The sequence below is a fragment of the Choloepus didactylus genome, chromosome 13, assembly GCF_015220235.1.
Source record: "Choloepus didactylus isolate mChoDid1 chromosome 13, mChoDid1.pri, whole genome shotgun sequence".
In the NCBI taxonomy this organism is placed as follows: domain Eukaryota; kingdom Metazoa; phylum Chordata; class Mammalia; order Pilosa; family Megalonychidae; genus Choloepus; species Choloepus didactylus.
This window is the reverse complement of record NC_051319.1, coordinates 33475564-33490221: the sequence shown is the minus strand read 5'-3', so window position 1 is coordinate 33490221 and position 14658 is coordinate 33475564. Positions and strand designations below refer to the sequence as shown.

The 14658-nt window shown below is 32.7% G+C and overlaps 1 protein-coding gene across 2 annotated transcripts in view; it reads left to right on the top strand.

The window, feature by feature from the left end:
* The window catches only part of TTC37 (tetratricopeptide repeat domain 37), a 91296-nt gene that overhangs the window by 26552 nt on the left and 50086 nt on the right, over positions 1 to 14658 (top strand). For both annotated transcript variants that reach the window (XM_037801290.1, XM_037801289.1), the window contains exons 5-19: positions 2237 to 2323; positions 2412 to 2515; positions 2981 to 3107; positions 3736 to 3915; positions 4260 to 4384; positions 5266 to 5519; positions 6449 to 6551; positions 8992 to 9168; positions 9257 to 9401; positions 9571 to 9649; positions 9742 to 9803; positions 9930 to 9986; positions 12062 to 12130; positions 13722 to 13796; positions 14441 to 14582. In XM_037801290.1, the coding sequence (XP_037657218.1) occupies positions 2237 to 2323; positions 2412 to 2515; positions 2981 to 3107; positions 3736 to 3915; positions 4260 to 4384; positions 5266 to 5519; positions 6449 to 6551; positions 8992 to 9168; positions 9257 to 9401; positions 9571 to 9649; positions 9742 to 9803; positions 9930 to 9986; positions 12062 to 12130; positions 13722 to 13796; positions 14441 to 14582 (1786 nt within the window). The remainder of the gene's footprint in view (positions 1 to 2236; positions 2324 to 2411; positions 2516 to 2980; positions 3108 to 3735; positions 3916 to 4259; positions 4385 to 5265; positions 5520 to 6448; positions 6552 to 8991; positions 9169 to 9256; positions 9402 to 9570; positions 9650 to 9741; positions 9804 to 9929; positions 9987 to 12061; positions 12131 to 13721; positions 13797 to 14440; positions 14583 to 14658) is intronic.

Sequence of the window (14658 nt, the reverse complement as noted above, 5' to 3'; positions counted from 1 at the left end):
GTGTATATCACCTAAAGAAAGCTAAAGGATAAAATCTTTTATCCTTTATAAATGTATAACTTAGAGAAAATGAGTGGATGGGGGTTAATTGTACATATATAAGAAAGTTCTTACATGAACTGGAACAAATGTATGTCACTATTACAAGGTGTTAATAATGTGGTAGTATATGGGAAAAAATAGAATTAATGCAAACTAAGTCTATAGTTAAAGTAGCATTGTAGTAGCCTTTCATTAATTGTAACAAAGGCACTGTACCAAAGTTAAATGTCAATAATAGAGAGATGTAAGGAATATAGGATTTTTTTTTCTATTCTGGAAGAAATGGAAATGTTCTCATATTGACTGTGGTTGTGAACATGCATAATTATGTGATTGTATCAGGAGCCATTGACTGTACACTTAGGATGGATTGAATGGTGTGTGAATAAACTATTTTTTAAAAAAACAACAAAAAACTACAAGTGCTAGAGAGGATGTGGAGAAATAGGTACACTTACTCACTGTTGGTGGGAATGTAGAATGGTGCAGCTGCTCTGAAAGGCAGGTTGATGGTTCCTCAGGAAGCTAAGTGTAAAATTCCCATATGATCCAGCAATCCAGTTACTAGATATATACTTGGAAGAACTTGTAAGCAGAGACACAAATAGACATTTACACACATGTTTGTGGTGACATTATTCACAATTGCAAAGGATGGAGGTGGCCCAAGTGTCCATCGACTGATGAGTAGGTGGGCAAATTGTGGTGTATACATATGATGGAATATTGTGTAGCTTAGGAAGAAATAAGATTGTGATGCATGCAATGATGTGGAAGAGCCTTGAGGACTTTATGTTAAATGAAATAAGCCAGAAACAAAAGGACAAATACTGTATGGTCTCACAAATATGAACTAACTATAATGAGCAAACTCTGGGAGTTAAATTTGAGAGCATAGGTCATCAGGAGATAGAAAGAGGGTAGAGATTGGACAATTGAAGCTTAAGGAGTACAGAATGTTTAATAAGGTTGATTGTAAAGGTTCAGAAATGGATAACACGATACTATATGATTGTAGCAAAATACTGTAAGTGTAAGTAACAAAGCTGAGTGTACATATAGTTGAAAGAGGAAGGCTAGGGCTGTGTGTGCCACTAGATGGAAAGCTGGAGGATAAAAACTGGGACTGTGTAACTTAGCGAAACCTAGAGTGGATGATAACAGTGATTAGTTGTTTAGATATAACAAAGTTCTTACATGAACTAGAACAAACGTACGTCACTATTACAAAGTGTTAATAATAGGGTGGTGGATGGGAAAAAATACAATTAATGCAAACTAAGAGCTATAGTTAACAGTAACATTGTAATATTCTTTCATTAATTGTTACATAGGCACTATATCAAATCTGAATGTCAATAATAGGGGGATATAAGGGTTATGGGATTTTTGCTTGTTTGTTTTTCAAAAGAAATGAGAATGTTCTCGTATTGACTGTAGTGATGAATGCATAACTATGTGATTGTACTAAAAGCTATTGATTGTATACACTTAGAATGGATTGTATGGGGTGGGAATAAAACTGTTAAAATAAAAAAGAGAAGAAAAGAAAAGAAAAAAATTGCAGGGGAGGAAAAGAGATGGAAGGGAACTCTGTAGATTAAAAGAGACTTAAAAGATACCAACCAATTGAAATGTATGTACCTTATTTGCATTTGGATTTTGATTAAAACAAATAAATTGTTCAAATATTTTATGATACATCTGAGACATTTGGACACTGGCTAATTATTTGATGATATTAAAGGTTTATGTTGGTTTAGTTTAGGTGTGTTAATAGTATTGTGATTGTAGTATTTAAAAATGAACTTAAATATTTTAGAGATAGGTACTAAACTATTACAGATGAAAAATTACGATATTTGGACTTTGTTTCAAAATAATCTGAGCAAGGGTGTGGTGAAATGGGTGGAGGTATATATGAAAAAAAGATTGGCTTTGAGTTGATAATTTTGAAGCTGGATGATGGATACATGCAGGTTTATTATACTATTCTCTCTAGTTGTATATGTATTTTAAATTTTCCCTAACAAAAAGATTAAAAGAGTGAAAATGATATAGTGATAGATATCAGAACCTCTATGTCTTTATCTCATTAGTACCCTACTCTACTATGTTCTTCCTTTAATTAAAACAAACATTGCTGCATTGTGTTGAAGGAGATTTATAGCAATTGTTTACAATTATTTTCTAGGTTTCTGATGCAGGTAACATCCCAGGACTTTTGGTTCTCAGAAGCTTGGCCTACTTGAACAAAGGCTTGTTAGATGAAGCTACAAAGGTTGGTTATTTTGTGCAAAGTGATCATTTTTTAAAAGTCAAAAGTCATTTTTGTATGGATATATAATTCACAGGTATCTACTTTGTAGATTATGGAAGACCTTCTCTCTTCTTACCCTGACCTAGCTGAAGCTCATGCCCTCGAGGCTTTGATTCATTTTACCAAAAAGGATTATCTGCAAGCAGAAAAATGGTAAGGATATATAGATTGGTCATAGATCCTGTCACATTTTAGTTTATTTTTCAAATATGCAAAACAACTAGGCTTGATGAATATTTTGTTTTGTATAAATTTGATCTTCATAAGCTTTAAATCTTAGTATTTTTAAGAAATGTATTTACCATGTAGCACAGTGACTATAAAAAGAATTCCATGATGGGTTTGAAATCTAATTAGGTAATCATAATGTTCAGTAAGAATGTATAGCGTTTGGTATATGTTCTGAACACTTAGTATATTGGTAGTGCTAAAAGGCTAGAGTAAAGCTCTTCTTCAACAAAATAATTTCTTTTTCATTATAATCTAAATCTTAAAGTAAATGACTTGTTTCTAATTTGGTGTCCTTGAATCTCTCAAACTTTGAGAATTCCAACCAAGAGTCTTCTATATAATATGTATATATTTTTATATTCCTTTTTACTCTCCATTGTGACTTAGTTTTCACAAGGCTCTTGAGAAGGATGCTGAAGTTGCTGAATATCATTACCAACTTGGGTTAACATATTGGTCCATGGGTGAAGAAACTAGAAAAGATAAAACAAAGGCTCTTACCCACTTTCTAAAGGTAAAACAAGTGCTAGTATTCACTTATAATTCTGACTATAAAATCATAAATAATACTTCTTAGATACACAAAGTTACTCTTTACTGAATTGTTTTTTGTTTCATCTCTCATATAAGGTTCTGAGAATATTATGTGGATTTTCAAGGAGGAAAATTAAACTGTAAAATATAAAAGTTACTCATTTAAGAAATACGTATTATAGAAAATTAGACATATTTATCTCTGTAAAAAGCAAAATATTGTTTTTAGTTAGTTTGTACTATAGTTTTGTGGGTATATAAGTCATATATACTTCTAGATGCTTTACTTCTTGTTCTTTTGTTGTTAACATCTAGGAGTCTTACATTCTTCTTTTGATTCATAAAAGCAGATTAATGTATACTAATAGCTTAAATCTCACATTTCTTTTAATAAAAAATACTTTTTTTGCACTTGTACTTGGTTCTTAAAACAGTGGGTGCCGACTTTTATGTCTGTTTTAAATCTTATGATGTTTTGACGTATTTTTGTATATGTAATAAAATTGTTCCTTTTTTCCCTTTAATCTGTGTATTTATTGTTTGTATTTTTAAAGAGATTCATCCTAATAAACTTTAATATTCTTTTATTATCAATATTTATTTCAAAGGCTGCAAGACTGGATACATACATGGGCAAAGTTTTCTGCTATTTAGGACATTACTACAGAGATGTAGTAGGAGATAAAAACAGAGCCCGTGGATGTTACAGGAAAGCTTTTGAATTAGATGACACTGATGCTGAATCTGGAGCTGCAGCAGTTGACCTAAGTATGGAGCTTGAAGAGATGGTATGTATAATAACTTAAATACCTTTTTTTAAATCCTGAGTGTATACATAGAAATATTTTTGTATGTATATACTTGAAAGTTTTCATTAAAAAATGTTTCTTTGTAGATGCAATAGAAATTTTTTTTAACCATTTGCTCCATTGATAAATGGAGTAGATTTTCTTTTCATTAGCAGGTATTAAATTACTCAGCACATTGTTGAAACTGTAGTTTTATGTAGATCATTGTAAGTTAAAAAAAATCAGAAGTGGAAAAATAAAAATGTATCTGCATACTTTACATATATATATCTGTGTTTTTACAATATTCAGTATTTCTTATATTAGTGTTTTCTTCGTATTAGGAAACTGCTTTAGCTATCCTAACAACAGTAACTCAGAAGGCAAGTGCTGGAACAGCAAAATGGGCCTGGCTTAGGCGAGGACTCTACTATTTGAAAGCTGGACAACATTCTCAAGCAGTGGCTGAGTAAGGCACCTTATTATATTTAAACTCCGATAGATAGCCTAATGGTTCCTTAAATTAAAATCCATTTATACCCAAAACATAGTTTAAAAGTTGTCTCATACCAGGCTGTATTATGAGGGAAGAGATAGCGAAATTTGTTTATGGTTAATAGGGGCTTATCATCTATCTCAAGGCATTGCAATTGCAGAAATGGATTAAATGATGCCTTCTTGTTGAGGACATAGCCAGGGTAGTGAAGTGAAGTCTTAATAAAATACCTGTAGTAGATTTTCAATAGAAATTTAAGGAATGGTGAACAGGTAAGGTTCATATCTTTGTTGTTCTTTCACTAACGAGTTATTTTTGATCAAGGGAGACGTTTGCCAGCTTGAATGGCATTGGAGCAGCTCATATATAATCAATTGTAGTCATTTAGTTTGAACTGTACTTCACAGTAAATGAAATGTATTTGAAACAAGATGAAGTTGCTTGTGACTTATGTTAATTTCTAGAATACAGGCATTTTGAGTTTTTTTATGGAAAAGCATTTGATCAGAAATTTAAAGCATGCCTGTTATTCCTGTTTTTCATCTGTGATATTCCTGTTTGATAGACGGATTGGTGATAGGGGTTTAAAGATTGTGATGAGGCAAACTGAAGGGTCTATATCCTGGTAGGATAGAAAATTGGAGTTCTGTTTGAAATTGTAATAAAATTTTTTAGTATTAAAAAAATTCACATCATAAAAGGAACAGGTATTTCTGCTTCTATAGCACTTTTATAAATTGAATGAGCCATGAATACATGTGATTCAGTTGTATTATCTTTTTTCTTTTTTTTCCTTTCAGATGTGAAAGTAGTTCTGTTGCTACCAATTCTCTTACTATTTCTTGAAATTTTAGTTTACAGGCAGCATTAAGGGCAGATCCAAAGGACTTCAACTGTTGGGAGTCTTTAGGAGAGGCATACTTAAGCAGAGGTGGCTATACAACAGCTTTGAAATCCTTCACAAAAGCCAGTGAGCTGAACCCAGAATCCATATACAGTGTGTTTAAGGTTGCAGCAATACAGCAAATCCTAGGCAAATATAAGGAGGCTGTAGCTCAATATCAGCTGATTATTAAAAAGAAAGAAGATTATGTGCCTGCTTTGAAAGGTAATTGTTTTAAATAGTTTCTTTGACTTTTGTGATACTGAAGTATAAAATCTTTGAGTAAATTTCCCAAATGAATTGAGTAACTTGAGAAGGACTTCTTTAATCAACAGCAAATGTTCAGTATGAACCTATTATATTATAGCTTGTTATAAAGTTTCAAATATAAAGAGGTCAAATATTATTTCATAACAGTTAAAAATAGTAATATAAGATTTAACTTTTAGACAAATAGTATTATAGTAATTAGATCTAAAAATGGATCTTTAGAAAAGTTTCCCTTCTATCTTTTACATTTTGATTTATTTGTTTAATTCACCATATCCCTAGAATATCTAAATTTTTAATGATTATGATCTTTTTAAAAAAACCCTGGATTCCATTTCCTTCTCCTTTTTAAAGAAACAGTTGAGGTTTAAATCAGAAAAAGTGATGTGTAACTTATGGCTTGGAAAAACATTCCCTTTTTAATTTGTAAAAATTTTTCTTGAAGGAAGGAGAACTCACATTTTTAAATGTATACTAGACACTTTAGGAAATCATTATTCCATTTAATCTTTATAGTATAGCTTGTTAAACAGATTCAAATATAAAATGATCAAATCTTGTTTCACAATAGTTAATGAACAGTAATATGGTAGAGAATAGAATTTAGATAATATCCCCATTTCAAAGCTGAGGTATTAAGAGTTAAGTGAACTTGCCCCAAGTCAAGGATATGGGTTTTTAGGTTCCATATATAAGTTTTTATAAATTTTAGTGCATGGTTACTCCAACAGAACCTTGCCACTTGAATTCCTTACTAAACATATGAAGTTTTAGTTTTTGGAGAGTGGCTTTAAAATAACACCAGTAAATTCATTTGTATTTCATTCTAAGTGTTTCTTTTACTTTTATGTTTTAGTGACAACTACAAACTTCTTTGATTTTAGGTTTGGGCGAATGCCATCTTATGATGGCAAAAGCTGCTCTAGTTGATTACCTTGATGGGAAAGCAGTTGACTACATAGAAAAAGCACTGGAATATTTTACTTGGTTAGTTATTTTTATTCATTATGTTTATTTTTCCTATATTTTTATAATGCTGAATTTAGAAAATTTCTGTATCTGTTAAATATAGCAATCATTACGCAGAATGTCAAACATAAAGAATAACAGACTAGCCAATTAATTCTATAACATACCTATTGTATTAATTTTCCATTCTGGGAAAATTAGTATGCTCTTACTACCTGCTGGCATGCTGTGTGCAGAGGGAAGAGTGGGAAGGAGAAAGCAGACTGTGCTACTGGAGCAATAACTCTGAAACCATGTGTTAGAATCCTCCTTCAGAAGACCTGAAAGTGGGAGCATATTTCTAATTGGAACTGATTGGGAAATAGGGCTTCAGGTGCACAATAAGCTTTACATTCAGTGTTAGGGCCTATTTTAGACTTTTAGTAGGGTTGAAGATATTAGGGAATGAGCAATCTGTCTTAGTTCCTTGAGAGAAGCTGTAGGAAAAAGGTGGCATCTAATAATAATAAAGAATTCAGAAAAATTTAAGTAAAACTGTTATTTTATAGAACTGTAAAAGAACTGTAGATTCATTGGTTAGGGTAGAAGTGTTATTTGTGGTAGATGACTTTAAAAAGTATACAAGTTACACATACATTTTAATTTTTTTGCACTTAAACATCTATTTCTTTTGTTTCCCCACTCTCTTCCTCCCTGTCTCTTCTCTTTCGTATTTATTTGTTTGCTCCAGAATTGCTTTTCTTTGAATATAAACCAAATATGAAATGAAAGCCTTAGCCTTTTTTCTACCACTGATTTTTTTGTCTTTTTCCTCTATATCCTTATTGTCTTCAAAACAGCTGTGATTTTTTTTTTTTTTTAATTATTACGGAGATATAATTCCATATGAAAACTTTGGAAAATAGAGGAAAACATCCCCACTCTTTAGTCTTTTGGTTTGTGTCCTCCCATTCCTTTTCCACATTAACTACTTTATCTAGTTGTAGTCAAGGGGCACACTCATTTCGATGTCCCACTGATTTTTACTGCTACTCTTCCAGTCTCATGTCTTTAACTCATTCCAAAGAGGAATATACTGTGAAGAGAACATGCTTTGTTTGAACTGGTATCTAAGAGTAAATGTGAACCTCTGGGTGAGGATAACCTTGGCTATGCATACTGCCTTTACCAGTCCTTGGAAACTTTGCTCTGGATATTGTGTAGCATTCATAACCAATTATAAGGAGGTATATAAAACTTTTAATGATGATCCCCAGGTTTGTATTTACTTCTAGATTAGGAGTTAACATTACTACATTTCTTGTGTAAGGGTGTGATAGAAGTCATTTCACTTTATAGATATTTTATTTTTTATTGAACTTACAGGGAGATAAGAGTTTAGGCTATTAAAATTGCTTCTGTTTCTCTTCTGTCTCTCTCTTTTCTGTTTTCTCCTTTCATCCTGTCAATTTTAGAAATTTTGCTAAGGTTTTTTTTTTTAGGCAAAGAAATTCCAAATAGTGTTGCCTCTCCTCCTGATCCTCACAGTAAGCTTTCAGTCATGACTATAGTAATTAATCTTATTTCTCAGGAAGATATTGGAAAATGATTTCTGGCTTGACTCCATTAGTAGAAAAGGCTATGAAAAATGTTCCATCTGCTTGTCCATCTGCCAGTAGCATAGCTATTTGTGATAGCTGATTGCCTAGACTTGGCTTAAATGAAATTGCTGTTTTATTTGTGAAATCTCAAGAAGAGAAAAATGAAGAGAAATGTATTGCTAAGATTTTTGCATTCTAAAAAGAAATGGCCTCTATGAATGTATTTACTATTTCTATTTACTCTTTGAATTCGTCCATTAAGTCTGCACTTATGTACTTCAATAAATATGGATTTCACATTTTCATGTTTAGACTTTTGGTATTCTTGGTTTCAGAGAATAAAAATCATTCGGCCCACCAAATGTATTTTGATATGTTATGTCTTTACTGGCCTTTTTTATTTGAGGCAAAGTTTGTGAAAGTAAAAACCTGAGTTTATAATAACAAGCTATAAAAGAGTTGCCAACTTCATTGCCTTAGTAATTACTTAAACAAACAATCAAAAAGAGCACAGTTTTTAAAAATTCCATGCTAAAAGTAAATTGTTCATGGAAAATTTATTGATTTATTTATGTGATTTCTGCTGTTTCTAACAAAAGTGATGTGTACCAAAGAAATGTCTGCAAAAGGAAGACAATCCCTTCCTTTCTTTTCCCTCCTCACACCCTTACTCCATCCCTCCTTCTTCTCTTTCTAATGGGAGGGGGGGCAGTATGATAGGAGATTTGGTAAAGCATTTATTGCACTTCACTAAAGAAGTAGCTCTTAATCAGTATCACATGTACAATTTTTCTATTTTAATTGTTAGTAATAATGAGAGAGATAATAACCATGCTTTTTGGCAATAACTTATAAGAATCACATTGTTTCCTTTTTAGGGCTCTGCAGCATCAAGCTGATGTGTCTTGCCTTTGGAAGCTAGTTGGGGATGCATGCACCAGTCTGTATGCCCTCTCACCATCCAAAGTGAATGTTAATGTTTTGGGAATCCTTGTAGGCCAGAAAGAAGGAAAACAAGTATTGAAGAAAACTGAACTGCTCCATCTTGGAGGAAGGTAATTTACAAAGATTGGAAGTTAATAAGATTCAAATTGAATTAGGACAATAGAACAAAACATAATATTCACTTTTATATTTTCATAGGTGTTATGGACGTGCATTAAAACTGATGTCTACATCTAATACATGGTGTGATCTTGGAATTAATTATTATTGCCAAGCACAACATCTAGCTGAAACAGGCAGCAATATGAGTGATCTTAAAGAGCTGCTGGAGAAATCTTTACATGTATGGTTTTGAAAAAATTTTTATAAACTTTAAAAAAACCTAAGAGCTTTTCTGAAAGATGTTTTCAATACAGTAAATACTATAGTGTTTCCATATACACCTCATTTATCTTGATATGAATGCCGATATTCAAAGAAATAAAAATTAATCTAATATTACTTCTTTTCAGTGTCTGAAAAAGGCAGTGAGACTGGACAGTAATAACCACTTATACTGGAATGCTCTCGGTGTGGTTGCTTGTTATAGTGGTGAGAACTGAGTAACACTTATGTCATTATTTTTAGTACATTGCCTGTGTCAGTTAATGAAGTTCAGTTTCATCAAATTCTTTATTTTTTAGGTATTGGAAATTATGCTCTGGCTCAGCACTGTTTCATCAAATCAATCCAATCAGAACAAATTGTGAGTGATCTGTGTGTCCATCTATGAGAAAGAACTTCAAAGTTTAGTGTTACTAATTTTCTGAGGCTTCCAAGTAGACAAGGGACTAATTTTTTTTTTTTTTTTTTTTTTTTTTATGCTGCTTAGAATGCTGTTGCATGGACCAACTTGGGAGTGCTTTACCTCGCAAATGAAAACATTGAGGTAAATGTGTTGCCTGTTGTTTCGGATTGCTAAAGCTGCCAGAATGCAAAATACCAAAAATGGATTGGCTTTTACAATGGGGGTATATTAGAACACAAATTTACAGTTCTAAGGACATTAAAATGCCCACACTAAGGCATCAAAAAGAGGATACCTTCACTGAAGAAAGGCTGATGGCATCCGGAACACCTCTGTCAGCCAGGAGGGCACATGGCTGGTGTCCACTGGTCCTTTGCTCCAGGGTTGTGTTGCTTTCAGCTTCTGATTCCAGTGACTTTCTCATTAAGTGTCTGTGGGCTCTCACTTAGATTCTCTGGAGCAAACTATGGCCTTCATCTCTTAGTGTAGCATCTCCAAATGTCTGTCTGCATCTCCAAGCATCTGGGTGTCAACTCTGAGCTCTTTCTCTCTCCCTGAGCTCTCTAAAGATTCCAGTAAACTAATTAAGACCCACCTTGAATGGGTGGGGTCACATTCCATGGAAACAATCTAATCAAAAGGTCCTACCACAACTGGGTGGGTCACATTTCCATATAAACAACCTAATCAAAAGATCCCATCCACAATAGATCTGCCCACACAAGAATGGATTAAAAAAACATAATCTTTTTTGAGGTAAGTAACAGATTCAAACCAGCACACCTGTTTTGCATATTAAAAGTAAAGAACATTTTCTGTTTATGGTTTCTTCGTAATAGCTCCACTCCTTGTGGAGAAGTACTTGGACAGTGCTGTCTTTCCAGTGTGCTCTTTGGTATGCTAAATTTGTTCTATTGAGTAATGAACATGTAATAATTATTTTCCTTTCCTATTCTACTCAAGAAATTTCTGGTCTTATAATATGTTGGTATTTCATTTAGAGATTAAAACAATTCTTTAGTGAATTATTTGGGGGGAGTTTTTCCTTTTATCTGTACACATGTAAGAAAAGCTCTACCTCAGCTGGGGTCAGGTTAGAGTGTGCAAAATAAGGGAGATAACTAGTACTCAACACTCTAGCAGTTTAAATTTAACCCTTGTTTGCGTAATTTTAATTTTAGCTTTAGAGGATATTAATCCTTTAAATGCTATAATACAATTTGTTGTGCTTGAGCTGTTATACATCAGGGCATGAGAACTAAGATAATTGGGAGCATATTTATAGATAATGTTTGGAAAGTTTCTATAGCCTATAGATAATAGCATACCTGTACTGTGTTATGTTTTAGCTAATGTATTGAATCTCATCCTTTTAAAATAGCTTCAGTAATATGTTCAGGGATACATGAAGTCACTGCCAAAAGACTAGCTTTGGAAGATTCTAAATAGATTGAAAATAAATATTAATTTGAATTTTGAAATATATGAAGATTAAAAAAATTTAAACAAAGCAACATGTATTTGCTAAAAAACTATGAATGTGGTTTTATGATAGCAGAGTATAGCTGTTGCCCATGAGCTTCCTTTTTTAATAGAAAAAATAAGACCATTTCCTGCTACACATAGTCTATTAAGAAAACAATTTAAAGCACCATGGAATAATAAAATTATTTTTTTCTAGTAGAAAAAAAAGCATTCAAGTTAACGTGTTCAAGTGAAGTACCATCAAAGTTTCTTGATTGTTTAGTGCAGATTTATGTTGTTGACCACTCTTTTTTTCTCCCAATAGCAGGTGCATGTCTCAGACTTCATTGTTTATATTTGTTCTTAACTTCTCAGTTAAGCTAAAGAGATGGAAATAGATATAGCCTTAATCACTTTCTTCAAACCTTGTGTCCATCAAATGATTGGATGAATGGTTGCAAGTTCTACGGACTAGGAAGTGGACACCTGTGTTGCCCTTTTGTTAGGAACCAGACCTCTTAGTCTTATACAGAAAAGTTTTGCATCCAGGAAGGTTGTAAGACTATGTAGTTAAAACACTGCTTTAAGCATAGCTAATTGGTCTTGAACAGTGACATTTTAGGTTCATAAACATTTATGATGATAGTTGAGCTTTTCTTATTCCGTTCTTTTATTCTTGTTAAACATAAGCAATTTAATACTGTTTATAAAATGACTTGTTGTGATTATCTTTTCTTGCCTTTTTTTCCTAGCAAGCTCATGAAGCTTTCAAAATGGCTCAGTCTCTTGATCCATCTTATTTAATGTGCTGGATTGGACAAGTAAGTATATAACATAGTTATCAACACATCTATTGATAAGCCGTTAATATAAATAACAATGATTATAATGATAATAGGTAGCATTTGAGGCTTACTTTGGACCAGTCACTGTGCTACACTTTGTATACATCATTTGAGTTAATCCTCATCAGTCCTTTGAGATGGTAGTTGTTGTTATACTCATTTTCTGGATATGGAGATTAAAGCTCAGAGATCCTGAGTATCATGCCTAAGGCCACACAGCTTGTCATGATTAAGTTTTGATTTGGGGTTTTTTGGCATTACTGCACTTAAAAAATAAATCCAGAACTCTGATGTTCAATGCGTATTTACAAATAAAAAATCATTTTGGCTATTATGTTTTCTTATTTGCTGTAAAATCTTCCTCTTTGGTTTGGCATTTATTTATGAGGGTTCCCTCCAAGAGTCAGGAAATTTGGCTACTAGCCTGAGTTCTGTCACTGACTTGTTTTATTTTCACCTTCACTTCTCTGGATTTCAGTTTTCTCATCTGAACAAAGAAGGGGATTGGACTGATTGGCCTCCAAGATCTCATTTGGTTGAGAAATTACAATGAATTAGTAAATGGTAGATTGTTTTGGTTCAGAGAATAGTAGGATCATCACCCATATCAGAAAATCATTATCAGTGTTTAGATATCTTTCATTGTACCCTTGACTGTTAGGTCTAATTCTAGTTATTTGGTGAAGCAAGTAGAGATAGAAAAACTCCTGCTCCCATTAACTATGGTAACATCTTGGAGCAATGGCATTATTGTGCTAAATCTATGTCAATTATTGGGCCCAAATGGTGATGCTGCTGCTGCTCCAGGAGCTTCACTCTGAGTAGCTCTGCTCTAGGTTGGTAGATCTCAGATGTTTATCAGAATAATCTAAGTAGTTTTTTATTTCTTAAAATTATTTATTGTGCTTAAAAATAATTTATTTCAGAAAATAACGGGTAGGTTTAATTAGATGGGTCACACTAGAAGTGAGACTTAATTAATTGATAATATTAGAAATGTTTGATAACTTAAAATACCTGATTTCTTATAGAAGATAGCTGAACTTAAAAGAAATTTTAACCTATCGCATTATGAAACCAAATGCATAGATAAAATATTTAAAATTCGAGACAGTTTTTAAAAAAAATAAAATGTTGAGACTCCACCCTAGACCTGGAAACTAAGTATTTAGGGATGAGAACCTCCTTTTTAAAAAGCTGCCCAGAAGATTCTGAGATGATCCTGTGATTAAGATCCCCTACTCCAGACATACCAATATGAATAAATCAGAGGTGGGAGGGAAGGGAAAAGGTAGCACAACCTCATAGTGTTCTGAGGAATTTTACGTGGATTATTCTACTACAGCCTAGTTGTAAATGGATATCTAGAAATATTTTTCAGCTTAAGTGCCAATTTACAATCATTCTGGTCTTCTGAGCCATAGGAATATGGTAGCCAAGATTGAAAAAGAAATGAACTTTGCTTTAAAGCACTGGCTGGTAAACCTTTGATTCCTCCATAGTTTCATTTATTATTATTTTCCTTTTAAACACATTAAGAGCCTCTTCTTTTCTTTTTCTTGTATAGGCTCTTATTGCCGAGACAGTTGGAAGTTATGACACCATGGATCTCTTCAGGCACACAACAGAACTCAGTATGCATGTAAGAATTTGAGAGAGGATTCATTAATGAATGGAGTATTATCCTTGTTAAGAAAATGAATAAGTAGAGATATAAGATGTTAATGACAGCAGTTGTCTCTATTCTCTATTCTTTCTTAAAAACAGGTGAACTGTCTTGAATTTAAAAACTTCTAGTTTTAATCTACCTATCAGATCTCAATAGCTGATGAAGAAATGACATTGGGATTTAATAGATAAAGTAGCAGTCATGCCGAATAGAAACTGAGATTCTAGGAAAAAAATAAATGTAAAGACTAGACTTGGTTGACATTTCTAGATTATATGAAAGTGTTTGGAGTTCTTATTTTTGACAGTTATTAGTTTCATATGCTTGTTGACATATGAGGATGGTGCTGAGAAGGGGAAAACCAGCCTATCATTCAGGGCTCTGTTTTCTGCACTATGTGTTTATCCCATTTGATTCTTCTACCTAGGTTTTAGCAAGTGGTTTAAATATGTTCTTAGCTGTGTTTTATCATAGGGACCCTTCCTTTGAAGTCACTTAATGTTGACTTGACAGTAAGATGTGACATTTATTGTATTGAAATACTTTGTTTCATTTATTAATTTTTATTGGCATATTTATTACCTTATGTCTACTTGTTAACTTTGACTTTTTTAAAGACTGAGGGAGCAATAGGTTATGCATATTGGGTGTGTACAACATTGCAAGATAAAAGCAACAGAGAAACAGAGCTCTACCAGTACAACATTCTCCAGATGAATGCTATTCCAGCAGCACAAGTTGTTTTGAAAAAATACATAGGTAAGGTACCTATTATTTTTGCAAAATACTTGAATAACTATTGAAATAGTTTAAAGAATTTTTAATATTAATTATT